This window comes from Dermacentor variabilis, chromosome 6, assembly GCF_050947875.1.
Source record: "Dermacentor variabilis isolate Ectoservices chromosome 6, ASM5094787v1, whole genome shotgun sequence".
In the NCBI taxonomy this organism is placed as follows: Eukaryota; Metazoa; Arthropoda; class Arachnida; order Ixodida; family Ixodidae; genus Dermacentor; species Dermacentor variabilis.
The window spans coordinates 30,053,264-30,080,014 of record NC_134573.1 but is presented as its reverse complement, the minus strand read 5'-3'; the positions used below and the strand labels follow the sequence as shown (position 1 = coordinate 30,080,014).

Here is a 26,751-nt window from a genome sequence, read left to right as displayed (position 1 = left end):
ACGACCACCCTTGTAGTACATTGAGCAAGCGGGGCTATGTGCTGCGCAGTCGTGGTGCTTAAAAGCATACCAGACAATGACGTTGTGACCTTGTGGAGGTTACGCCAAAACTTTTCTGCGATAACAGAAACTGCGGCTCCAGTAACGATAAGCGCAATTGCGACGGTTCCTTCGACCAAAACGTCCAATAAATTGCGTGGCCACTGTGCAGGCCTTGTAGAAGTCGCGAAGCTTGCAGTTCGTGCCTGCGGAACTGCAGCAACACGTTTCCCTCGTTAGGTGACTGACGGTGACGTAAGGGGGAGAGTGAGCGACGACGTGGTGATGGCGAACGATGGGTGCCGACAGGGCGTTGAGGAGGCGGCGAGAACTCTGGGTCGGGAAGCATCGCATTCCCGGTAGTATCGTCGGGATAGGCATATCCAGGTGTTGCGACAGCAGCGTTAGTAGGTGGCAAGCGACGATGGCGGAAGCACGCATTTTTTTTCGTTTCGTCGCTCTTCGCGCGGTACTTAAGATGTTCTCGAGCATCTTTGTCAACTTCCAAGTATTTGCCCCATATGTTAGCACCGGTAGGATGCACTGATTGTACACCTTTCTCTTTAATGGTAGCGGTAAGCTTCCATGCAGGATCTGACAATGTCTGCTGCATGCACTCCAACTCCTGTTTATTCTTTTGTAAATTTCGTTCGCACGATCAGGATCCCGTGTTAGTAATTGACACAGTAAACGTACTCCTTCACACACTCTAGAAGCTAATTGGTGGTCTTGAACTCTTGTTCCCTTGCCAGGCTATTGGTCGTTATCTTTGTCTTCTGCATATTAATCTTCAACCCCGCTCTTACACTTTCTCTGTTAAGGTCCTCAATTATTTTTGCAATTCATCCCCGGAGTTGCTGAACAGGGCAATGTCATCTGCAATCCAAAGGCTGCTGACCGTCGATCCTCAGTCCTAAGCCTCGCCGGTTTATTAGCAGCAATACTCCTTCCAAGCATGCAGTGAATAGCATCGAATGGATATAAATATTTATACGTTGACTGTAATTAGCCTCCCTAACTGCGCCGCAGTGTTTTGCTCACTTTTTCCTAAGTTCTCAGAATTCAATCATCACAACAACACATATGCTACAACATCGTCGCACAGTGGAACTCACACGTACATTATAGAAATAAATCGAACACAATTAGGCAGCTTGTCCAGCGATAAGAGGAATACTGTTGAGATTATGATATTTCTGATGAGGTCCTCTGGGTTGTTAAAAAGCCACTGAGGCTGCTCCCTTGTAAGACCTTCCAACGTTTTGATTTGATGTTGACCCATTTAAATAAAATAGAAGCCTCACAAGAACACATTATACAAGATTTCCGCGCACTTCAGGACAAATACAAAAATTACACGGAATTTTACGTGCATGGTCCTAAAACACAAGAACAAGGGGGGTAGGGGGTGTAGGGAGCGTAGCCAAAAATTAGGAAACAATTATTCAATTACCACAGTATGCTTCTTCTCCCTGCTGAAGTTTATGCTATATGTGCTTCAGTCAAAAAAATTATCAGTGGCAAGCATAAAAATACAGCCACACACACCGATTTCTTAAAGGGACAGACAACCGCTCAGCACATGAATCGAGATAATCCCGCTCAAGAAATTCCTTATCGTGTTCGATAAAAGAAGGCGTGTTGTCCTCATAAAACATGCATTTTTATTTGTAATTCATCGCTAAACGCCACGAAAAAAATGTCCTATGGCGCCCACGCGGCAAGAACATGAACCTCCATAAGAAGTTCACCACGTGACCTACTTCCGTGCGCTGGTCCTGCTCTTTTTATGAGAATTGTCACGTGGTGGTGACGTAGAAGAACACAGTAGCAATACTGTGAAAGACAAAACTATTGGGTGAACCTGTGCCCGCAAAAACAGGCTACACTATAGCGCAACGATAGCGGCGAACACGGTCGGCGATTGTTGAAAACCTCATGAGCGGGTCAAGCGCGTCGGCTTTTATACATCAGTCATCGAATACTCTACAGCTATCGCTGGGACCCGCGTGCCTTCCACAAACTTCCACATTATGCGCGTCGCGCTCACATGCAATCAGATTACCCATAGCTCGGTTACAGACAGCGGATGGAAGCATCGATGGAAGCATCGCTCGGATAGTCTCGCGCAGGTCGTCGGTGGCCAGTGACGCAACTCCGGCGTAGTTTGTCGAGTTCGTGCGGCGGTTGAATTTCTGGTTCCGCATTTCCAGTGTCTTCTCGATGCTGGTTGCCTCGCGAAGAAACTCGTCGACGGTCTTCAGTGGGCTCCGTACCATTCCGTCGAAAAGTTCCTCCTTTACACCACGCATCAGTAGGCGGACTCTCTTTTCCTCGGACATTTCCGGGTCGGCGTGGCGGAATAGGCGGCTCATTTCTTCTGTAAAGATCGCGGTGGTTTCGTTAGGCAGCTGCACTATGGTTCCTAGTAGGGCTTGGGCTAGTTCTCTGCGTACCACGCTTGTGAAGATCTGCAGGAAGCCACTCCGAAACAGGTCCCACATCGTTAAAGTGGCTTTTCGGTTCTCGAACCACGTCCTGGCAGCGTCTCCCAGTGCGAAGAAGACATGTCGCAGTTTGTCGTTGCTGTTCCAGCTGTTAAAAGCAGCGACCCTCTCATTCGTCTCAAGCCAGGTTTCCGGGTACTCGAATGTTGAACGGCGGAACGTCGGAGGCTTTCTGGGCTGCTGCAGCACAATGGGGGACGCTGGGGCTGCCATTGGAGTTGCCTTGGCCACAATCTTCTTGGTCTTCTCAGGTAGACGTCCGTGCTCCGGGGGCAGCTGTTGAAGACGATGGCTTGCTCGATGGTCCGGGACTACGTTCGTGTTCTTTTTGCGGTCCGGGCTTGGATCACGGTTTGTCGGGGACGTCCGGTAAATGAACGAAAAGCACCTACACCAGATGTCACGTGGTGGTGACGTTGAAGAACACAGTAGCAATACTGTGAAAGACAAAACTAACTTTAATTGGCGAACCAGTGCCCACAAAAACAGGCTACACTTATAGCACAACGATAGCGGCGAACACGGTCGGCGATCGTCGAAAATCTGATCAGCGTGTCAAGCGCGTCCGCTTTTATACATCAGTCGTCGAATGTTCCAGAGTAATCACTGGGACCCGCGTGCCTTCTACAAAGTCCTACATTATACGCTGCGCGCACACATGCGATCAGATTACACAATGTTCGGCGACAATAGACAGCGGATGGAAGCATCGATAACATTCCAGAGACTTCTTATACATGTAGGCGCGTCCTGCGCTGTACGATAACATTTGTTAGGCGGTGAAACGTGTCGCCCGATAAAGACAAACAAGTACACGTGTCTTTATTGAAATGCAGTATACGTTTTATTAATGTAAGCTTTCGGTTCTAGTGAGCAGAATAGTGGCACTGCCATCGCGATAGTTTTCGATGAGTTTACTGGCTCGTCGATAGACAGAACGACCCGGCGGGGGCCAGCCAGCCATGACGTAGGCGTGCAGTTCGGGAAGAAAAACATGGTACAAATATAAGAAATGTATACACAAATATGTGAGCGTATTGCACCATCATTTTATTTTAAAAGTGGCTGAAAATATAAAAATGTAGATGGTTAGCCGCAGTTACACTCACTCATGCGAAAGCAGAACGACAGGCGGCTTTCGCGATTTGCGAGGCGTGCTATCCACACCGCTCTCATTTCTCAGCGTTGCTGGAGGAGGGATGCTTACTTTTCTAGAAGCTGCTCAGTTCGAAAATTGTGCTTAGTAAATATCCACGCGCTTTTGGAAGTGACCGCTGCAGACGCGGATACTATCGAGGGTGAGCGTTGGATTGCGCCATAAAACACTAGTTCCTTAAAAATCGTTTGTCAGACTCTTTGAGTACATTAAAGGCTCTACATTTGCAATCCTAGCGTTAACGTCTAATAGGGAGTATGTTACATATGGCACCTTCAAAGAATTACGGGAGATAAGTTCGTTTCTGCTGCTTTCCAAGATTTTGGAAACCGAGCAATGAAGCAGCGGATAGGTGCGCAGCCATGACTGTGTAGAAAGACACAGCCAACGCAACACTTCGATACAAAGATAGTATCCGGGCAACTCGAAAAGCTTTAATGACACAATGGCAATAATAATGGTACTGTTGCGCAAACAACAAGCTACTTCTTACTAAAACCGTACTTCGGCAGTGGCAGTCACGAACTCAGCAGCAACGGTTTAGGCTGACTATGCATTTGGCTTTCACAACTTACACAGAATTTTTTAATTAGAAAAGAGAACGCAGCAACATGTGAGAGGTGCCAAGTACCGCTGAAAGTTATAGATATTTTGCTGACATGTACACATAATGAAAGCGTATGTGTAAGTGTGGGAAATGGGGGCACGGGGTAACAGATGGGGAAAAAAATTCGGCAGCACACAACTCACGATGCCTTTCGACGGTAATGCATTTAAAATGGAATCAATGTCGATATGCACGGTATTGCAGTCGTTGAAACGTGTTATGTATGAGGCGTGAATTGCGGCAGTGAGACCCCTGTTTCGTGCTCTTCCGACAGGACTCGATGCCGTCTAGCGCTGCGGCCGCGAGGACGGCACGTGGCCTGGAAGCCCTGAGAAACACGGCATGGGCAATCGGGCTCCTTCCTGGCGCTTCATTTTGAACACCGTGCGCCATCCGTAGACATTGCCAAGAAGTTCGCGCATGGCCTCCGAAACAAGAAGCGTGACGCGCCAGTGCCTGCGAATGCTGGCAATTGCTGCGTGGCTTCTCACACACTCTTTCGCGTCTACTCAGCAGTCCACGTGAGCGACAGGCTTACTGAAGAGCAGCAAATACCGAGTGCATTCACAACGCAGGTGGCTAAAGCGTTGTTGTGAAAGTCGCTCATTGAAAAGTGAAATTTAAAAGTGAATTTGCGCCGCAGATCGCTCAAGAATCGACTTGCTGGCTGTTCTTGAGGAACCCTTGGGACGCCGGTTCGACTGCGCTCATCAGCGGTTAAATTTAAGGGATAATTTTTGATTGGTTTCGAAACCTTCGCATCAGTACAGGAGCCAGCTGTGCTTCCTATTGGACGATGGGGGACTCAGTGACAAAGGTAGGCGGGAAAACACACACACAGAGAGAAGCTACAGTGATAATCTGAAGATGATGGACAGGCTGTTCTCTCTCTATACTGCTTATAAAGTCACACAAACACATATATGGACTATAGAAATATTTAAAAAGTTTCGTGACTTCAGAGCGATCCAAGCAGCTTCCAGCATCAGCAGTGTGCTAAGCGTACACCCCTGTATCATTGCAGGCTGCGTTTTTCGTTCTCGGCCGAACGAATCGACACTGACCAAGCGTCGCTCTGCAGATTGAATCTTGTTCGGATGCCGTAGCTGAGTACTTATCTCCAAAACACTGCTTCGAAGGTGGGTTCGCCCCGATTGCATGACTCAAGTAGTAATTTTCGAAGGTGCGATCGGCTGCACCTAGCGGCTTTTCTGATAATCGGCGCATCTGGTTTCTGCTATAAAACACCTTCTTGGACTGAGCGAGCATCAATTCAGAGAGACACAGGCAGCTGCTAGCATCAGCCATGTATATAACCCCCGCCCCTCTATACTTCTAAGTACGTGGGCGTTTTAACGTTTATCTCAAGTTAAAGCTCTTAGATCGCTCTTTTGTTCTACGAAATCTGCAATCAGTGAGCAGCCACAGAAATGACTTGGACAGGCTCTTGCGGAAGAACCATCGGGTACCGTAACGGAACTCGCCAAAACCTTGCTTGACATAACGTCTAAGCTAGAAAGTATCGCAACCATCAGATTTGATATAAAAGGCTTAGCTGATGACAGCAAACAGTCTCTGAGGGACATCCAGGACCTGAAAGCTTCCATGAATATTGTCACAAGGTCAGAAACAGTGGTTGTAGAGCGCTATTCAGGCGGAACAGCGGCGGGTCGCCTTTTTAAAACCGAGCGCAACTGCGACTTCGTCTTCACTGCGCCTTGACAAAAAGGGTCATAACTACTAGGCGGGACAATGGGGCAATGGTACAGAGTACAGCGGGGCAAAGTACACACACACGCACACACACGCACACATACACACTCACTCACTCACTCACTCACTCACTCACTCACTCACTCACTCACTCACTCACTCATTCACTCACTCACTCACTCACTCACTCACTCACTCACTCACTCACTCACTCACTCACTCACTCACTCACACAAACTAGTACGTCGAACAAACAATCTCGTAATTCACGTCGCTCATGCTGCAGATCACTCTGTACGGCCCAAAGTACCCACGTATGAGTTTTTTGAAGTGTCAACGACGGCGTATGAGTATACAGACCCATGCTTTGTCGCCGGGGGTGTAGAAAACGGACATGTATTGAAGATCGCACCGTTTTGCATCGTGGTCTTGCTGAATGCAGATACGTACGCGGGCAAGCTGTCTGGCTTCTTCAGCGTGCTGAGTAAATGCGGGAACGTCTGTAGGCAGGTCGTCAAACTCGTGCGGCAGCATGGCCTCCAGCGTTGTCGTGGCTCGCGACCACGGACCAAGCTTAACGGTGTCATTCCAGTAGTTTCCTGTCGAACGGTATTGTAGGCCGATGTAATTGTAGGCAAAATATAATCCCAGTTCTTATGTTCTATGTCCACATACATGGATAAAATGTCTGCGAGGGTGTTATTAAGACGCTCGGTTAGTCCTTTCATCTGGGGATAATAAGCGGTTGTTTTCCGGTGGCTTGTCCCACTGAGTCTGAGAAGCGAGTCAATCAGTTCGGCAGTGAAGGCAGTTCCCCTGTCTATGATGACTACTTTTGGGGCACCGTGCCTAAGGACAATGTCTTCACTGAAAACATGAGCTGCTTCGGCTGTTGTGCGCCGCTGCGTAGCTTTCGTCTCCGCGTAGCACCTGATGTAATCGGTGGAAACAATGATCCGTCTGTTGCCAGCTGTAGAAGTTGAAAATGTGCCCAGGAAATAGATTCCAACTTGGGCGAATGCCTGGCCTGGTACCTCTACCGGATGTAAGAGACATGCGGGCTTGTCGGGCTTTGGCAGCGCGCACATGTCTGCACGTGACGTTTTTCAGGGGCGGGTAGCTTCGGCCAGTAATACTTCAGTGGATGTAGGGACAATGTCCTCGTGTAGCCAAGATGACCTGTGGTGGTTTCGTCGTGGCATGCTTTTAGTAGTTCTTTTCGAAGTGATGCCGGTACGACAGGCAGGTACGCCACTGGCAGAAAAGTTCTTCTTATATAGAACATCGTTCCCGAGACAAAAACACGGCAGTTCCCTTACATAGAGTCGCGGAACGTCTGTACTTCGCCCTTCCAAGAAATTAATGAGGGGCAGCAGCTCTGGGTCGTGGCGCTGCTCCTGTGAAATAGTGACGGCGTCGACGACGCCCAAAAATGCATCGTCCACATCTACGTCATCTTTACCTGCAAACTCGACGGGTGACCGCGAGAGGCAGTCGGCGTAGGTGTGCCTCTTTCCTGATTTCTAAATGATGGTTATGTCGAACTCCTGAAGACTAAAACTCCAACGTGCCAGACGGCCAGATGGGTCTTTTAAGTTAGTCAACCAACATAGAGAATGATGATCGCTGACAACCTTGAAGGAACGGCTGTACAAATACGGGCGAAATTTGATAACCGCCCGCACTACGGTGAGGCATTCCTTCTCGGTAGTTGAGTAGTTTTACTCCGTACGAGAGAGAGTTCGGCTAGCGTAGGCGATTACGTTTTGAGAGCAGTCTTGCCACTGCAGCAGTACGGCACCCAGACTGACATTGCTCGCATCAGTGTGAAGTGTTGTAGGGGCATCTTGGTCGAAGTCGACAAGAACAGGAGGCGTTTGCAGGCGTTGGTGGAGTTCGCTAAATGATACTTACTCGGTTTCTCCCCATAGAAAGGGAACACCGTCTCGTGTAAGGCGTGTTAACGGTGCAGCAATGCACCGTTACAGAGGTTCCTTAATTGCCCGCTTGAGTTGACGCATCTACTTTGCCTCGGATTGTATCGGGGTCAGGTCAGCCAAACAGACGGGCCATATCTTCCGCATACATGGCGAGGGTTTGGTTGGGTTGCTGTACTCGAGCCTCCAAAAGTTGTTAAGCGTAATCTCGCCGGTCCGAGCTCGAGAATGTATTGAGGAGCTGACGGCGAAAATCACCCCACGTTTGGAAAGCTCACTTCCCTGTTCGCGTGCCACGCACGAGCGCTGTTTTCAAGCGCGAAATAAGCATGGCCGAGCTTTTCTTGGTCGTTCCAGCGATTGACCAGAGCGACAGCTTCGTACTGGTTAACCAGTCCTCAACCCCTTTAAAAGCATCACCGTGGCAGATGCCGGGGAGACGATGGTGTTCAAGAGTCACCTGGGAAAGGCCAGGCGCCGTTTGTGAAGGAGGTAGAAGCACCGATGATGTAGCCATGTCGGTGAGAGTCGCAACGGGAGGGAACTCCGGGCTGAGGCTGAGCAGGCGCCGACTGAAACGGTGGACTGGAGTCGTTATGAGAGCTGGAGCTTCGGAACGGGGTGTACGGCTCTGAACAGGGGTCGGCCGCATGGGGTTGCAGGCTTTACCTCCACCAGTGTCATAACGTCAGGAATGGGGGTCGTAGAGCGCTATTCAGAAGGCACAGTGGCGGGTCGCCTTTTGAGAACCGAGCGCAACCGCGACTTCTTGACTGAGCCTTGACAAAAACGCTCATGCCTACTCGCGTTGTCGTCTTCTTCATTGGAGTACTGGCGCGGCAATATTGTGAATAGGACGTTTCAACTTAGGACGGGTGTGGACAACCTACACCGTGACTTGTCAAAAGTTATGCCCTACCAGCATTATTGGTTATGTGCGTCAGTTAAAGGGGGAGGTGAGAGAAATGCGACAGGACATAATCGAGCTGAAAAAATATGGTCGTCGGAAAAACCTAAAAGTAAGAAATGTTCCTCTGTCTCAAGATAAGAAATGCTGCTATAACTTTAGCGGAACTACTATGAACATCCTTTGTAGGTACTCAAGCGGTCGAAAACGATATGTAAGTCATGACTACCTTTATTCTAAATAAACACTGTCTTTACATGTTTTCAACAAGGATCACTTTCAGGGCCCATACTCTTCTCCCTATATGTTGGTCAGCTTCTATTCGCACTAATGCTCTGAAAAGCTTTTCTTTACGCGGAAGATACCACTGTAATCTTGTCAGGTAAATCACTTAATGAATTGCAGAGTTCCATAAATCGCGGGTTATGAAACATAAACATGGTCTGCGTGTACTAAATTTACACCGATATTGTAACACTGACGCCGCAGGAATGCAAATTTGTCTTGAAGGTTGTACTATAGAACAGTTAGGCCCCCAAAAATACTTAGGAGTGCATCAGATTGCGATCTAAACTAGAGACTTCATACATCCAGTGTATGCGCGAAATTAGCTCGTGCTTGCTTTGTATTAAATGTAGAGCATGTTTTTTATCCTAACACACTTGAGATTATCTACTTGTCCTTTTTTCATTGTCAAATCAAATACGGCTGGGAATCAAAGGCTGGTACATATAAAACCTACATAGATCGCGTTATTCGTTTTCAAAAAAGGGCCTTGCGGAGCGTAACTTACACAAGCCCCCATGATAATATTACCATCCTTTGAACCGTGTCGGCAAATTACTATTTCTCCTGCATTAGAAATGAAAGTTGCGATTCTGCTTAATACCATTATACATAGAAATCAGTAATTGTCGGTGGGCTTGTTCATTAAGCATAATCGAAATACAAGGAATGCAACAAATATGAACTTTAACTTACCAGTCCCTCGTAACACGTATGGCGTACGGCTAACTGAGTTTCATGTTGCCAAAATATGGAATTCAGTGCCTCATGAGGAAAAAATGGCAAAATTTTTTTTATTTTCTGTCAAAAAGCTGTACCCCTCTAAAATTACCTGATTCATTTTTTTTTTCAGTATACATCGTCATTTGTAATATTATCTGTTTGCACAACTGTAAAAACACATGCACATCAGCTTTTCTTTTTCGTGTATCCTACTTGCATGTGTAATATACTGTTTTTTGCTTGTCTTGATATGTCAGGTCGCCTTATTTCTCTAATTTTCATCACTAGGAAGTCTATATATATACTAAATTTTGCAGCTGCTAATATTTGTGTATTGACTATGGGACCAAACTAACCTTTGGCTACGGGCCCAACATTTTACATTTTTTTTCGTGCAAGAGCATGTGCGAATGAGAAATCAATGAAAATGAAAGAAAATGAAGGAATGAATGAATGAATGAATGAATCAATCAATCAATCAATCAATCAATCAATCAATCAATCAATAGCTCGTGCTCCACAAGAAGGTCAGCAGCGCTTTCGTGGTGCGTAACGCACAGGTGGTGTTTCGGGATGGGTGGAAAGCGAACCGCCATTTCATGTTCAAGTCCCATCGTAGCAATAGTGCCGCCTATAAGAACTCTCTAACGCGTAGCGGCAGAAGTCGCAACGAACATGTTGCTGGTCGTCCGGGGCGTGGTGTTCAAAGCGGGTTGTTGAGTCGCTCAGGTGGATCTTGTGCTTCAAACTCTAAAAGCACGTAATTTTTCACTTGCGAGAAAGCACCTCGTGCTGTGCACTTTCTTCGTTCTTGTCTTTGTGCCTTTTTTATGATGTAAAGATGCAAGTATACCAACTAGCCCAGGTATCCATTCTCTTAGGGAAGTATGAAATTTATTGCATTTCTTATTTCTCCATTAGGGCTTTTCAAGGCCCACTTTTTTATACGCTTCCCGAAGAAACTCTGCATTATTGGGAGTTTGGTTCTTTTCGCGAATTCTACCAGCACCCCTTCTCTAGTGTTACTAGAATCGATGCCGTGATTGTCAATTGCGTGTTCACCAACCTGCTTTTCCTCACTTTTGCATTGAAGTTGCCCATGACGACAATATACTGAGTTTGCACTTCTCTTATTGCTATTTCAAAATCTTCTTAAAACTGTTCTATTTCTTCATCATTGTGACAGAATTTGGAACGTAGGCTTGCACTGCGTGTATTTCATACCTCGTATTTATATTTAATACTAGTACTACTCTCAAATTATTGCTTAGGAATTCATCAGTGTTGCCCGCCATGTCGTTATAGATTAGGAATACTATCCTGTACTGCTTTTTATCTGGGAATCCTCTGTAGCAATGACGAAGCGCTGTATCAGCCCCACCAGCCTATTTCATAAATTTGTAAAAAATTCAACAGTCATCCAAAATAGGTGAACGTTTTATTTCAGCTTTACCTTTGTTTTAATTGAAATGCAGCTATCGAGTACAGCCACAGGAATGTGTGCGTCAGGATTCCTTGAATCCAAGCGGAAGTGGTTTGCCTTCCTCAAAGCATAAGTATATAGGCGGATGAACCACCTTTAAGACACGACATAGGCAGTTTGGAGAACACCTGCTCCCCAAGTTATTTTCACCACACTGAAAGCATGAAACGAAACACACAAAACAAACATTATACACCAGCACATAGGCAAGGTCAAGAAATATTTCCGAGCATTATTCGGATTGAAGACTCACAAAATATGCCCTAAATAAAATGCACAACACTTTCATCCTCTAAATATAGTTAGAAAAGATTCAGTTTAGATTTGATATTGTAAAGTGCACCTAAGTGCCTGTTTTGTGAAAAATTTCTTCCACAATTTAAACTGAGCACCGCAAAAACTGTCGTTTAACAGAAATTTCAGTGGTGCACAACCGTTTAACCACAAGCGAGCACAATCAAAAGTACTGCCTTGATGCGCTTCGTTTTTTGTTTCGAAGAAAACGTGGAAAGTTCGTTGTAAAGTTGAAAAAGGGCACTTTAGATGAATCAATTGTTTTTGTGAACATTTGGTACAAGTACCTAGTTAATTTTCCTTTGAATGAATCAAATAAATTTTGTTCAATATATCGCACCTGTAGCCATGTAAATTCTGAATAATGCGCCTGTATGACAATGGACTGTTTCTCGTGGATAAATGCTAAGATCAGTTGTACTAGATGTGACTGTGCACTCTGTTCGTCCGATTGAAGTCGGCCTGATTGGTATCCACAACGGCGATGGTAACGCATTCAGCTAACGAATATCGTTGCCAGTAAACCGTTGGCTATTTTTGCTCTGCTAGTGCATTCCACGAATCTTGACAGAGACCTCCACGGAACAAAGTCTTACGAATAACTTAAGCGATCCAAAGCAAGAGCTACGAGCCGCGACCTAAATATTACGCGGCGCGCCTAGTGACGATCGTTTGGCTATTCCTAAGCCAATCAGGCAGAGACACATGTTTATTACAATGAGTGTGCACGGCCTAAATTCCACCTTGCCGATGCCTAAGGAAAGAATGGAGAAAAGTTTATTTTGAAATGAGAAAAAAATCACAAGTAATGTCGTTCAATAGCCAGGTACGCAAACTGGAGTCCACAGCAAGACTTCATCACTTGAGCTGAAAAATGCAACGCAGCGATGTTCATTGCAGCGAAGGTTCCGCTCTTCTTGAGCTGCAGCCGAATTCTCTTATGCTAGCTCACCCAGATTGTACACGCTTGAGAAAAAAAAAACAATTACACTTACTTCAATAAAAATGCAATTATTACGTTTACTAAGTACTGTCACACGAAAGTAACTGCGGAAATAATAAAAATAATCAATACCTTAGGTTACCTTAATTCAGACAATGGTTTGCATTGCGCATTTACCGAAAATGAAACGATTTGAACTGGCCCTTTCAATGCATCATCTGTAGCTTTCCATACATTGCGTATCCTTACGAACACTAGGTGATGTGCGAAATTTTGTATGCAGGCTTTCGCGCAAAGCCAAAAAGCCCTATTAACGGTGGCCGCGCCCCAGCTAATATTGCTGTTAAACATGAGACACGCATATTCAAAGCCAGGACGGTGCGAAGGAGGAAAGGTAGCAGGACTGGAGTCAGCGACCTGCATGTGGATGGCTGAATACTATTCTAAGCAGAGATCCGCCGCCGCAGTTAAGTTAATGTAATTGTACAGAAAAAAGCACCTGCGGAATTTGCATATCCCATGTTCCTTTTCCAATAGTTCGTAGTTCATTTCCCCTCATTTTGTGATAAATACTTCATTCTGTGGTAAAGGTAGCTGTGGAATCTCAAGATGTATGCGAAGATATTAACGCATGCCCCCTGTATTCCTTGATTACGTAATGCTTCTATGACTACTGGTATCTCTACTAAATGAAATGCCTTTTCGTAGTCTATGGAAGCCATATAGAGAGGTTGATAGCACTCTGAACATCTCTCAATTACCTGATTGATAACATGGGTGTGATTCGTTGTACAGTATGCCGTGCAGAAACCAGCCTCTTCTCTTTGTTGACTGATGTCAAGTGTTGCCATTATCCTATTGCCAATTATTATCTTGCCGTGCATTTATAATACTGGAAGGAAGCTAACGGGCCTATTATTTTTCAATTCTTTAACGTCTCCCTTTATGTGGATTAGTATAATGTTGGCATTGTTCCAGTTCTGTGGTACACTTCAAGTTGTGAGGCACAGCGTATAAAGGGCCGCAAGCTGTTTAGGTATGATATTTGCTCCATCTCTGATTAATGCAACTGTTGTTCCATAATCTCCGGCCGTTTTCACCGAGTCCTGTCTTGCAAGGCTCTTCTTACTTCATGGTTAGTTACAAAAGCAGCCTGCGTATCGTATCAATTACTACTTCGAATGAAGGTGGCGTGGCTGCTATGGGCACCCTGCAGGCCAGTAGAGCTTTCTTCTGCTTTTACTACATCATGAAAATTGCTGATGACGCTACCCTGCTCGTCTTTCACTGCATACATCTTGGCCTGTTTGATGCAAAATTTTCTGATGACTAATTTTCCGCTACGCCTCTCGTTTACTGGTTCCTCAATTTTTCGTACGCTATAATTTCAAACATTTCTTGCTTATCAGCTTTCACAGTTCAGCGAATTCTATCTGATCTAGACACTTCCATGATTTGCCGTTTCTTCATAAGGTACTGTGTTACAACGGAGAGAGTGCTTGCTGGTTGCCGTTGTGCCCTATTTCCGAATTCAATATCGGCTTCTAAAATCAATATAGTCACTGTTGCACTCATTATCTCTATGTTTTCTGTTCGACATCCTGTTCTAGAGCTGCATATTGTCCCGAAAAGACAAAGGAAGATGCACCCGGCGTCGGCGAGACAGACAGCTGTACAAGATGGCGTACACAGAGCTCAAGCTGGCGTCCTCAGCCTCTACTACTACTTCTTTAGCGCCCACCTCTAGCCGAGCGCGCGTTCCAGTCACTTCTTTCTCAGCGCTGGCGCGTTACACCTAGCGGCATTATTCCCCCGCCAAAAGAAAAGCATCGACCCCGATGCTTACTAAACTACGATGCTTGCTAAAAGAAAGTGGAAGTGTGGAAGTCGTATGAGATCGGGTTGGCGCCGCCTTAACGCGCGAAATACGGTTTGAGGCGTATAACATGCTTTGTCTCCGAGTGGTGCTGTCGACGCCGAGGCGACGCGGCACCGTCGGGAATGACCTCATAGTTCACTTCACTAACGCGGCGTATAACTTTGTAAGGTCCAAAGTATCTACTAAGCAGCTTCTCAGATAAGCCCTGGCGACGGATTGGAGTCCGCACCCAGACTTGGTCACCTGGCTGGTACTCAACTTGCCGATGTCGAAGGTTGTAGCGCCGTGCGTCTGTACTCTGCTGCTTGGTGATGTGTATGCGCGCGAGTTGACGAGCTTCCTCTGCGTGCTGAGTAAGTTGCTCGGCGTCGAAAGTAAGTGATGCGTCGGTGTCGTGCGGGAGCATTGCGTCTAGCGTTGTCTGGACCTCGCGCCCGTAGACAAGACGGAACGGTGTGAATTGGGTTGTTTCCTGAATGGCGGTGTTGTACGCGAATGTAACGTACGGCGGGACTTGATCCCATGTTTTATGCTGGACGTCTACATACATAGACAGCATGTGAGCAATGGTCTTGTTTAGCCGTTCCGTCAGTCCGTTGGTCTGCGGATGATAGGCAGTGGCCTCGCGATGCTGCGTGCAGCTCATCTCGAGTATGTCCTCTATCAGTTGGGCTGTAAAGGCAGTTCCTCTGTCGGTGATGACGTATGATGGGGCACCATGTCTGAGGACTATCTGATCGATGAAGAACTGGGCAGCTTCCTAGGCCGTGGCACGTTGTACAGCTTTCGTCTCGGCGTAGCATGTTAGATAGTCTGTGGCGACTATAATCCACTTGTTTTCGCTGGCTGACAAGGGAAAGGGTTCCAGAAGATCCATGCCGATTTGATCAAACGGCTCGCTAGGTGGTGCGATGGGTTGGAGTAACCCCCCGGGTTTCAATGACGGCGATTTCCTTCGTTGACACTCACGGCAGCTTTGCACGTAATGCTTCACCGTGGTAGAAAGTCTGGGCCAGTAGTACGTCTGGCGCACTCTTGCAAGAGTACGTGAAAATCCCAAGTGTCCAGACGTGGGTTAATTAAGGCAGGCTAGCAGGATGTCATCACGGAGGGCGGCAGGTACGGCCAATAGATACTCTTTGTCGCTGGCACTCGAGTTTTTCTTGTAGAACACACTCTTTCGGAGGCAGAAGGTCGATAGATTGCGAGAAATGTGTCGTGCAATTGTAACATTCTTGCCTTCAAGGTGATCGATGAGAGGTCGTCCTCGCGCTGCCGTGTGATCAGGTCGGATGCGGTGAGGGCCCCAAGGAATGCGCCATCTTCGTCCATATCCTTGTCACAAGTTTTGACGGGAGCGCGCGACGTGTCCGTATCTTCGTGTTTGCGGCCCGATTTGTAGACGATGGTAACATCGAACTCCTGCAGACGGAGACTCCATCGAGCAAATCGTCCGGACTGGTCTCGTAGGTTGGCTAACCAACACAAGGAATGGTGGTCTGTCACCACCTTGAAAGGACGACCGTATAGATAACGCCGAAATTTCATTATGGCCCACACAACTGCTAGACACTCTTTCTCGGAAGTGGAGTAGTTGATTTCGGCGCGTGAAAGGGTGCGACTGGCGTAAGCGATGACTCGCTCGACGCCTTCCTGGTGTTGAACGAGTACAGCGCCAAGACCGATGTTGCTTGCGTCGGTATGTACCTCGGTGTCAGCGTCTTCGTCAAAGTGAGCGAGGACGGGTGATTCCTGCAGGCGCTGCCGTAACTCGGTGAAAGCTGCGCCTTGCTCATCCGTGCAAACGAAGGGTGTATCTTCTCGCGTGAGGCGTATGAGTGGTTCGGCGATCCGGGAGAAGTTAGCGATGAAGTGACGATACTACGCACACAGACCGAGAAAGCGGCGTACTGCTTTCTTGTCACGAGGAGTCGGAAAAGCAGCAACAGCAGATGTTTTGTCTGGGTCAGGCTGGACGCCATCGGCGTTCACGACATGTCCGAGAAACTTCAACTCTTCGTAACCGAAGTGACAGTTTTCTGGCTTTAGTGTGAGATTAGCGGAGCGGAGCGCCTCAAATACCGCCTGCAAACGCTCCAGATGTTCTTCGAAGGTCGCCGTGAACACGACGACATCATCTAAGTATACTAAATAACTGTGCCACTTCAGACCCGTCAGAACAGTGTCCATCATTCTATGGAATGTGACCGGTGCAGAACACAGGCCGAATGGAAGTACTTTAAATTCATACAGTCCATCCGGGTTAACAAAGGCAGTTTTTTCGCGATCTCGTTCGTCAACTTCGATTTGCCAATATCCACTCTTCAAATCTATCGATGAAAAATACCTGGTTCGCCGCAGTCGATCTAACGAATCATCGATCTGCGGAAGGGGATAAACGTCTTTTTTTGTGATGTTATTCAACTTTCTATAGTCAACACAGGACCGAAGTGTTCCGTCTTTCTTTTTGACAAGGACAACCGGCGACGACCAAGGGCTTTGGAATGGTTGTATGACGTCATCCTCAAGCATTTCTTTCACTTGTGCATTAATCACGTTGCGCTCTTTTGCCGATACGCGATAAGGCAGTTGTCGTATGAGACGAGAATCGTCATACGTGATTATTCGGTGTCTCGTGATTGGCGTTTGGCGTACCTTAGAAGAAGATGCGACGCACTCCTTAAACCGAAGTAGCAATTCGGGCAGCGCTTTTTGCTTTTCCTCCGAAAGGCCTGCATTGATGTCGATATTGCTGAGTGTCTGAGCTGGGTTGTCCTTTGTCATAGACGCAAAGCATTCAGCAACGTCTGCTATGGGCTCAGCAAAAGCGATAGTAGTACGACGAAACAGGTGCCGATGTTCCTGGCTGAAGTTCGTCACGAGGAGCGCAGAATTTCCACCTCGAAGCATAATGAGACAGCGGGCTGCACATACACCATGAGTCAGCATAAGGGAGGAGTTGCTTGCCCTCTGCAACAGCTTCTGCGCAGATCGTCGCATACGACCGCTACCAGGACACTTGCGCGTGGTGGTACAGTTACACTGTCGGCGTAAACCCGAAGCGCGTTACGTCGGCATTTGTCGCGGATGTTCGCTGCTCTCTCTGTCGAAAAAGTCACTGTGCGCTCCCGGAGGTCTATAATGGCACCATATTCTCGCAGAAAGTCGACGCCCAAGATGAGGTCCGGAGAACAATCGCGGAGTATAATGCAGATGGCTGGAAACGTACACCCACGAATTTGTACTCTGACCGTGCAAATGCCCAACGGTGTTACGATATGCCCGCCAGCAGTGCGAACTTGCGTTCCAGACCAAGGCATGATAACTTTTCTGAGTTCCGTCGCTAGTTTTCCGCACAAGGTTGAGTAGTCGGCACCCGTGTCCAATAACGCACTAACGGGGCGGCCATCAAGCACAACAGGTATGTCTAGCGAGAGTCTGTCGCTGAGTTCGGCTGCTGTCGTCGTTGAATCGTTCTGAATAGACCGTGCTCGCGTCGATGGGAGGTCTCCGGAAGGGCGATTATCAGCGGCCTCGCCCCCGAAGGTCGCTGTTCTTAGTTTTCCCGGTGAGGGCTTGGCGATCGTCCCTGCGCTGTCATTGGAGGGCTTCTAGGAGGTGGGGAAGACCGCCTGGAGGACGTCGAGCGCGACTGCCGCCGCGGGAACAGTGGCATACCTTGCTGGCTCAGGTACTCTTCAATCGCCTTAGGCCTTTCGCCATATCTGGGCCTTGGTGAATCCGCGGCAAATCCTTGCAGTCCGAGGCGGCGGTATGGGCACTCGCGGTATAAGTGACCGGCTTCTCCACAGTGATAACACAGAGGCCTTCTGTCCGCGGTACGCCAGACGTCAGGTTTCCTTTCGAGCGGGCGCCGATCCTCTATACCTTGGATCGGTTGCGCTGATGGCAGCGGCGGGACGTATGACGCAGCGTATGACGTGGCGGGGATGAAATGGGTCGGAGCGCGGGCAGGGACTCGCCCCAATACTTCCGCATACGACGGCCGCTGCAACTGTGTTGTCACAGGTGGCGCATTGCTGCTTGGAACGGGAGCTTGGATAACTTGCTGCACTTCACTTCTCACGAGGGCAGAAATGGAACCCAGCGTGGGCTGAGGTGGGCAGCTGAGCCGTTGAAGCTCATCACGCACTACCGAGCGGATAACGTCTCGGAGAACGTCCAGGTTCCCAAAGGCAACTGCGTCCGTCAGTGAAGCAGCATTCGCGTGCCTGTCATACGTAGCGGAGCGCTGGTCCGAAGGCGAAGTAGTGTTCATTTACCTTTCATAGAAAGCTGAGCGCTGGTGCAGCATCTTTTCCATCGTCGTGGCTTCGGTTAAGAATTCAGCCACGGTCTTCGGCGGGCTTCGAACCAGGCCAGCAAATAGCTGTTCTTTAACTCCCCGCATTAGGTGGCGTAGCTTCCTTTCCTCTGACATGGTAGGGCCCACCCGACGGAAGAGGCGCGTCATATCCTATACGTACGACGTCAGGCTTTCATTCGGCAGATGAATGCGGGATTGGAGAGCCCGTTCGGATCGTTCGCGGCAATCAGCATTGGTGTATGTCTCCAGCAAGGCACGCCGGAACTCGAGCCACGATTTGAGGAGCCCTGCTCGATTCTCGTACCAAGTGCGAGCACCGTCCTCCAAGCTGAAGTAGACATTTCTCAACTTCGCCGCGTCACTCCATTCGTTTATCTCGGCAACGCGCTCAAATTGGGCTCGCCAGTCTTCTACATCCTCGAAGATATCCCCGTGGAAGACTTTCGGCACTCGGAGATTCTGCAACAGGTACTGAGTTGCCGTTGTGGCCGTACCTTGCATAATGGTCGAAAGAGACGTCGATGTTCCTTCCATACTTGTCCGTGGGCGCGTCGATGTTGTTGCGGAGCGATGATGAAGCTCCGGAGGCAATCCTCGGATTCTCCTGCTGGCCCGGTGAACAGGGGTGTCCACTAGTATAGGGCTGGTACTCCTGCTACCTGGAGGGGTTTGTGGCATCTGGTGAGCCGTACCCCGCACCTCGACCAGTTTTGTCATGAAGAGACAAATGAAGATGCACCCGGCGTTGGCGAGGCAGACAGCTGTACAAGATGGCGTATGCAGAACTCAAGCCGGCGTCCTCAGCCTGTACTACTTCTTCTTCTTCAGCGCCCACCTCTTGCCGAGCGCGCGTTCCAGTCACTTCTGTCTCAGCGCTGGCGCGTTACACCTAGCGGCAATATTTGTTTGTGGGCACCAGCTTCAATTCATCTGCTTTTGCTCCTACTACGTCTACGCTGAATTATTTTCTTATTTGTCTCTTCAAATTGAGAGTTCTATATCATTCACCTATTGACACTGCCTTTGCCCCTAGTTAACACTTCTACATCATGCACTATCCTGGAATGGGCAGATGCCATGAAATCTAATTTCTGGTGTCTCCATCAGGGTTTTTCCAGGTGCACTTGCTGTGACTGCGCTTCTTGGCGAAAGCATTCATTATTCAGAGCCTATTCTTTTCCGTGAATCCTACCAAAGCTTCTGCTTACTATTCCTAGAATCAATGACATAGTTGACAATTACTTTGCCTCTAGCCTTGTGTTTCTCCTGTTTTGCATTGAAGTCTTCCATGCCTGCAGTATACTGATTATGCACTTTCCTATTGCTAATTCGACCATCTTCACAAAACTGGTCTATTTCTTCATGATCGTGACTAGGGGTCAGTAGAGCATAGGCTTGCACTTTATTTAATTTGTATTTTCTACGATGACTGCTACCCTCTCAGTAATGCTGCAGAATTCAGTAATGTCTTCCGCTAGCTAATTATGAATTAGAAATCCTAGCCCATGTTCTCTAATACCTGGGAGACTTGTAGCCGAATACGTGGCCGTTAGATTCACGGTTGCGGTACTTCAGCGTGAACAAGAGGGACAAAGAAAGTAAGTGCATAACACAACGCTCGTGTTCTGCGCTTTCTTTCTTTGTATCTTGTGTTTTCGCTGAAATATCACAACCAAGAAGCCAACATTCTAAAGAACTCAATTAGCAAACTTGATTCTAAGTGGCCGTTAGCTAGCAATGTGTAATCCTCACAAGTACTTCTAACCTCACTAAGGCCAATAATATCGCAGGCAATGCCTCATATATTTCAAACAGCCCCAATAAGCTAGCCTCAATTGAATGGGCTCGCGTGGTAAACGTTGCCAGGTTCAACTACCAGTAGCGGCCTGTGCGGTATCAGAGTTCTAGCCCCCTGTGCCGCGTCGCATGTCGAACCACCGCATTGGCCAATGCTCCCCTTCCATTAGGGGCTGCAGTGCTATTCAATCCACTGAATATGCTCCCAAGTGCAATTAACTACAACCTTAGAATGAGTATTCAAGCTACTAGACGGGGAAGGCATAGAGTAAGGATCAACGTCGAACATAACAACCTCTGCTTTGCAGATGAAACTCTTCTGTTCAGCAACACTAAGGGTGAATTGCAACAAAAGATTGAGTACTTCAACCCAGAAAGTCTAAAAGTATGGCTGAGGATTAGTATAGAAAAGACCGATAATGTTTATTACCCTGTGAAGGGAACAACAGTTTATAGTCGCGAGTCAGCCTGTAGACAATGCACAGAAGTACGTTTCTCTAGCTTAGTTACATAAAGGGGACCCCGAACATGAAAGTTACAAAATAATAAAGCTGGCTTAAAATACATACGGTAGACATTACCGCATCCTAAGTGGTAGCTTGCTAATGTCGTTAAAACGTGTACAATCATTGCATTTTACTGGTGCTAACATACAGGGCAGGAACTTGGACGTTAAGAAAGAAGCCTGAGAACAAGTTATGGATCGCGCAAGGAGCGATGGAACGAAAAGTGCTAGAGCTAATTTTAGAAGAGGGAAAGAGAGCGATGAGGATCAGAGAGAAAACGGCGAGCGCCGATGTCCTAATGTGCACTATATGAAATAAAATAGATCTGTGCACACCATGTAATAAGTAGGGCAAATAACCCATGGGCCATTAGAGTTACAGAATGTCTGCCAAAGGAAGCCACGCACAGCCGATGACGGCTTGAAATTAGGTGGTTTCATGAGATAAAGGAATTTGCAGGGGCAAGTTATAATCAGATAGTGCAAGGCAAGGGTAATTAGAGATCACTGAGAGATGCCTTCGTCTTGCACTGCACATAAAAATGTACTGATGATGACATTGATGATTATGGCGGTAATAACATCAGCAGGGGCCTGAAAACTCTCTCGCTGTGCGGGCTAGAAGGCCGGCTGGTGTCCTAACGTACGCTCACCTTGAGCACAAGCTTGTTATTACTCTGCACCCTCATCCTCTGTAACGCGCAGCGTTCTTTGTTACTTTAACCTTAAAAAAACCGGTTTCGGCCAATGGAAGCCTCTAAAAATTGTGTGTAGGTGATATGGTGGCATTAACATCTTCAGTGGCCTTTGCTATATCAGCAAGGCAACTTCGGTTCCTTTGGTCGGCCGGCATCTGCTGGAGCCAGTAACACGCGGAAACAAATATTGAGACGCCGTGCTTGCTTGTGTAGACTTGCGTATCCGCAAAGCTGCTTTGTAACAGGATCTCAATTGTTATACTGTGCTTTCTGCCAAATTAAGGTTCTCGAACTTTCATCACCTGTTACAGATTGTCTCATTGATAACGTTACTAGTTGCATTTTATTGGTTATTGAAAACAGTGGCCGGTAATTGGTCAAAACTTCAATCAGTAAGTATCAAAATTACCAAAGTGTACGATTATGTGCGATTAATAATTTACGCGTTATTGCGTACGTACAAGTATGATCTCACGACAAGGGGCGAAAAAATATCAAATGCTTAGGGAAAGAACGAGCTGGATGACGCAGGAACATTGAAAAATGGTGGCCTGAAATACAGTCGCACGAGTTATTTTACACAGAAGGAAGGAGCTCTACCAGGCAGTGTGTAAAACGACATTGTGCGGACAACCGTCACCACAGAAAACAGATAATCCCAATTGAAAGGGTTGGTAAGTACACGTTTATTGTGACTAATAACGCGCCGTGGCCATGCTCTGGTGGACCGTTTGTCTGTAGATAGAACCTTCAGGTTATGCGCGGAAGCGTGCTCACAGGCGCGAGAAACTTATTCGAGAAGACCGAAATAGATTGTCGTTCTACCATTGTGAAGCTAAACGCGATGTGTTCCATTGCGCAAAAGCGCGAAGTGGAGGCACAAACCTGCGATCTCACAGGTTGCACCGGAACAAAGAGGCACATCTCAGTGCACCATGTGAAATGACTGACAGCCTTTGCAACCGAATCTTGGCTTGTTTTAGTCTACATCAGGAGATCATATAGATCAGTCCTGAAAAAATTCAGACGGTCCCGAGTGGCACCGGAGAAAACGGAGTAGACCAGCGGCAGCGGATGATGAGCAGTCATGTTGTGGATACAAGGAATATGATGCAACGTATTTCCTTACAGTTGTGTAAAGGCCCGACAAGAGCATGCAGGTCGCTTAGAATACTGGATGACCGGAAGCCGGGACGACGATAGGAAGGAACCCACTTGTTGCTGATGTGGCGTTAAATGTTACAGTACGGTACCTTACCATCAAGACACAAGTTGTTGAATTGGCCTCGGAGGCGCTTGTTCGGTGGCTGCATAACGCCACTCTTGACGTCAATGAGCGTAATGATGTTCAGGTTGCCTCATACGGGTCGCTGGCATCTGGCGTTGTGTTGCTTGACATGTCCACCGGCGAAGGAAAAGGATGTGCAATCCTGCCACAGCCTCACTGAGGTGGGGCACATAGATAGAGGACGCCGCGAAGGCACGTTACAGTGGACTATGGGGCAGTAAATTGACGTCCCGGAGTTTCTTGCCAGGTTTGTATGTTACTGTAGAGATGTGTCATTGTAAGTGAAGTGTCCAGTTCGTGAGATGGTCAGTCAAGCTGTTTGGCGACGACAACCAACATAGACCATGTGGTGACTCACACCGGCAAAATAAATGACGTGCCGAACAGGCGAGGAAACTGCATGGAGCACACAAAAACAGGAGAGTCGTGCTCGGATGTGTTAAATATTGAATGTTAATGGAGCTACAAGCTACAACTACATATCGCCAAAAGTGCAAGGGCCAAGATAATGATTTGCGAATCCTACATGAATGGTGAATGTAAAATAGCTAATAAAGGGCCTAAAAAGTTTGCTGTAGAATGTTTCTTTAGCATATTTAATAAAAATACGACCGTTCATGCGGTTACGCGTAATATAATCATAAAATGTTCGACTAATGCATGACAAAATCAACGGTAAGCAATAGAGGCCGTACCATCGCACGATGAAAATTGACGTTAATGTGGTTAGCATTCAAGCAATATTGTGACCCACTGTATCACTCCTATCAAAGCGCGTCATGGATGAGTCTTGTATGCAACTGGGCTCCTTTTCTAACGCATTCATCCAGACACGCTGCCCCATCGGGTAGCGCCTCGGCTAGATGGCGCAGCGTGTCAGCACGAATGTGTGAGAGTGGAGCCCGGAACATGAGCTTGGTAGGACAACTCACAACCCTTTTCCAAAGGGGATGCTTAGAGCATCCATGCATCCATCCATCCATCCAATGCGTGATGGAGAAGTGAGGAGTCCGGCAGCCTGTAATTCTGGCTTCACCGTCGCGTCCCCCCCCCAAGAACATCGCCCGAGTGTACGCTTGCATAAATAACTAGACTTCGATTCCACCAAGCACCGCATGAAGTTTGAAAGGTTTTCTTTTGTCACGGAGGGCAGCACATACCCTGTGAGGCAAGGGCAAGTTGGCGTATAAGGGGTGCATTGAAGAACGGCGCATACTTAGTGACAAAGGTTGGCGTTGAGGAGGCTTATTGAAATGCGGCGATTCGCCCAGTGGCACAAAGCGGGTTGTCCACGGTGGCGTCAAACAGCTTTATTGAAGAATGGCACATGGCCAGCGGCACAAGTTGCTATAAAAAATTTTCATTGAAGTACCGCAAATACAGTGTTACATTGTAAATGACCCAACTTGTGCCAACTGTTGCTTTCGATCAGTACCGTTTGAACACAGCTACCGATGCTCCTCCCTAACACCACGGACTCCCCAGCGACACAAGTTCGCGGCGATACTGTCAAAGCCATGGAAACACACCAGAATATGCGCTAAGTATATTAAGAGTACAACATACATAATAATTTGCTGCATTTGTAATATTTTTCAAACCGCAATACAGCGTCTTCAGGGCCCCTAAGCACAAGGGCAGGGAGGCATTAGTACAAGCGCTGTACTAATGTTGCTGTTGCAGCAAACCCTCTCATGAAAGGCTATGCTTCAAATTGCCTGGGTGTATTGCAACATCGCAGCATTTTTGGTATAACCGCGCCTCTTAACAAAGGGAGAATGCTAGATAAAATTGGATGTGGTGTCTGTTTCCTACTCAGAAAAAAAGTTTTTTCTCTTTCACACTCTGTTTCCTGGCACTCCAGCAGTGCGTGCAGTCTGTTCAGCAGCGGAGCATGTTTGGCTGGCTTAAGCGACCAATTGCTCCCCGGATGCGTTCACACCAACGCGAATCCCATGTCCCCACACGTTATGAAAGATATAGGGGACTCAAACAAATGGCAGAGGACGGGATGTTAGAATTGATTTTAAAGTCCCAAAGGTCATGTTAAATCCCGGAGGCCACAGGAACGTTATGATGGACGCCGAGACCATTGGAAGTGGTACAGCTAGCCTACAGAAAACATGAAGAAATCGCCGCTAATACCACGCATGTAAAAAAAAGTAACGTATTTGTGATTGCGTAGACGAGGAAGTTATAGGAGATCAAGAACATTGTCAGGGTATGGCTGATTATGGCGATGCTACTAACGCGACAGTGCTTCCTAATGGTTGTTATGCAAATCGGCTATTCTTGGCGACTGAATGCAAGCGCACGCGAGACACTTGAGGACTTTATCTAACCGCTCCAAATGCTAAGTCTGGCTGGCGGAAAATATGACTCTTTCTTTCATCTAGCAAAGGCATGTCTTTATTCAGAACGACGAAGTACCACCTCAGTCATCCTATTTAAAACTATCAGGATCACTGGTAAATAAGAGTAAGGGGGCAAGACACAGCAGCTGCACCACCCTACGACCATTTCAAATTCAGCAAGATGCCTTTTAGACCCTGTGTCTACAAGGTCTGAAAGGCTTCATTTTAAATTACAAAGGGTCGCAGGGTGTTGCAACTGCTGTTTCTCGTTCCTGCACTCGTATTTACCAGTGACGGAGAGTCGCTTCACGCTTTACCTGAATACGTCGCCGATCGGGGGCAGCGCAACGCGCACTGAGCCACCTTTTTCAAGGAAAGCTTTCTTCGCCTAGCATCCCCGGGCATAGCATTGGTGCTGCGGGGCCTGGCACCTAACTGTAGCTGGTTCAATGTGTATCGGGGCAGATATATTTGAGGTTGTATAAGATAAGGCAAGAGAAGCACGGAGCAAAATTAGTTTTGAAGAAAGACTCAGTAACCTGGATGAAAATAAATGGACAGCTGATGTGCGCAAGTCTCTGTAATGGAACGAACGGACACAAAATTGAGGAAGAGGTCAAGAAAGTTGACAACCAAGTACAGGGTAAATGATAGTGTAGATCCACAACCAAGAATCATCAGAAAGGAAGTGAACAAATACAGACAGTTAATTGGATGTAAAGACTGAAAAGAAAAAGGACTATGAAGATTTACCAGAATAAGAAAAAAGAAATGGGAAGCGAAAATCCGAAGGATAACATGGAGGGCAGCGCCTTGCTATTGAACGCCCTAGCTGGTTACCTAAGAATAAAATCATACCGGAGCAAATATTCGAAACTAGATGAGGCATGTGTATGCTGCAGCAAAAATCCGGAGGCCACTCAGCATATTCTGACTTAATGCGAACGGATTCATCCAGCGAGAACAATAGTAAAGGAAGACCTTCGAGAAGCGCTTGGGTTTAAAGTAGACAGTAGCGTCAACCGTTCAGCAGTAGAGAAAAATAACAGTCGTTTAGTGAATTGGTGTAAAGAAACCAGGGAAAAAAGATATATAGGAAATACATGCAAAAACTCTTCATGAAAAGCGTTTATAGCATGCCTGATACGATAAAGCAGGCTGGGTGATTAGTTGTCACCGCCCCGTTTCAAACGGGGTGTCAGTAAATCATCACCATCATCAATGTTTGGCATAAAGCCGGTTATGATCGCAACAGACGCTGTGCGACAGCTGCAACAGGCAGCACGCCCAAGCGTGGCGCACAGATACA

General features: G+C 47.3%; 1 protein-coding gene across 12 annotated transcripts in view; it reads right to left on the bottom strand.

Moving 5' to 3' along the window:
- Positions 1-11,300: 11,300 nt before the first annotated feature.
- The window catches only part of LOC142584113 (uncharacterized), a 162,218-nt gene continuing 146,767 nt past the window's right edge, over positions 11,301-26,751 (bottom strand). For all 12 annotated transcript variants that reach the window (XM_075694279.1, XM_075694291.1, XM_075694285.1 and 9 more), the window contains one exon: positions 11,301-11,511. In XM_075694279.1, coding sequence (XP_075550394.1) covers positions 11,380-11,511 — 132 coding nt within the window. In that variant the 3' untranslated portion in view covers positions 11,301-11,379. The remainder of the gene's footprint in view (positions 11,512-26,751) is intronic.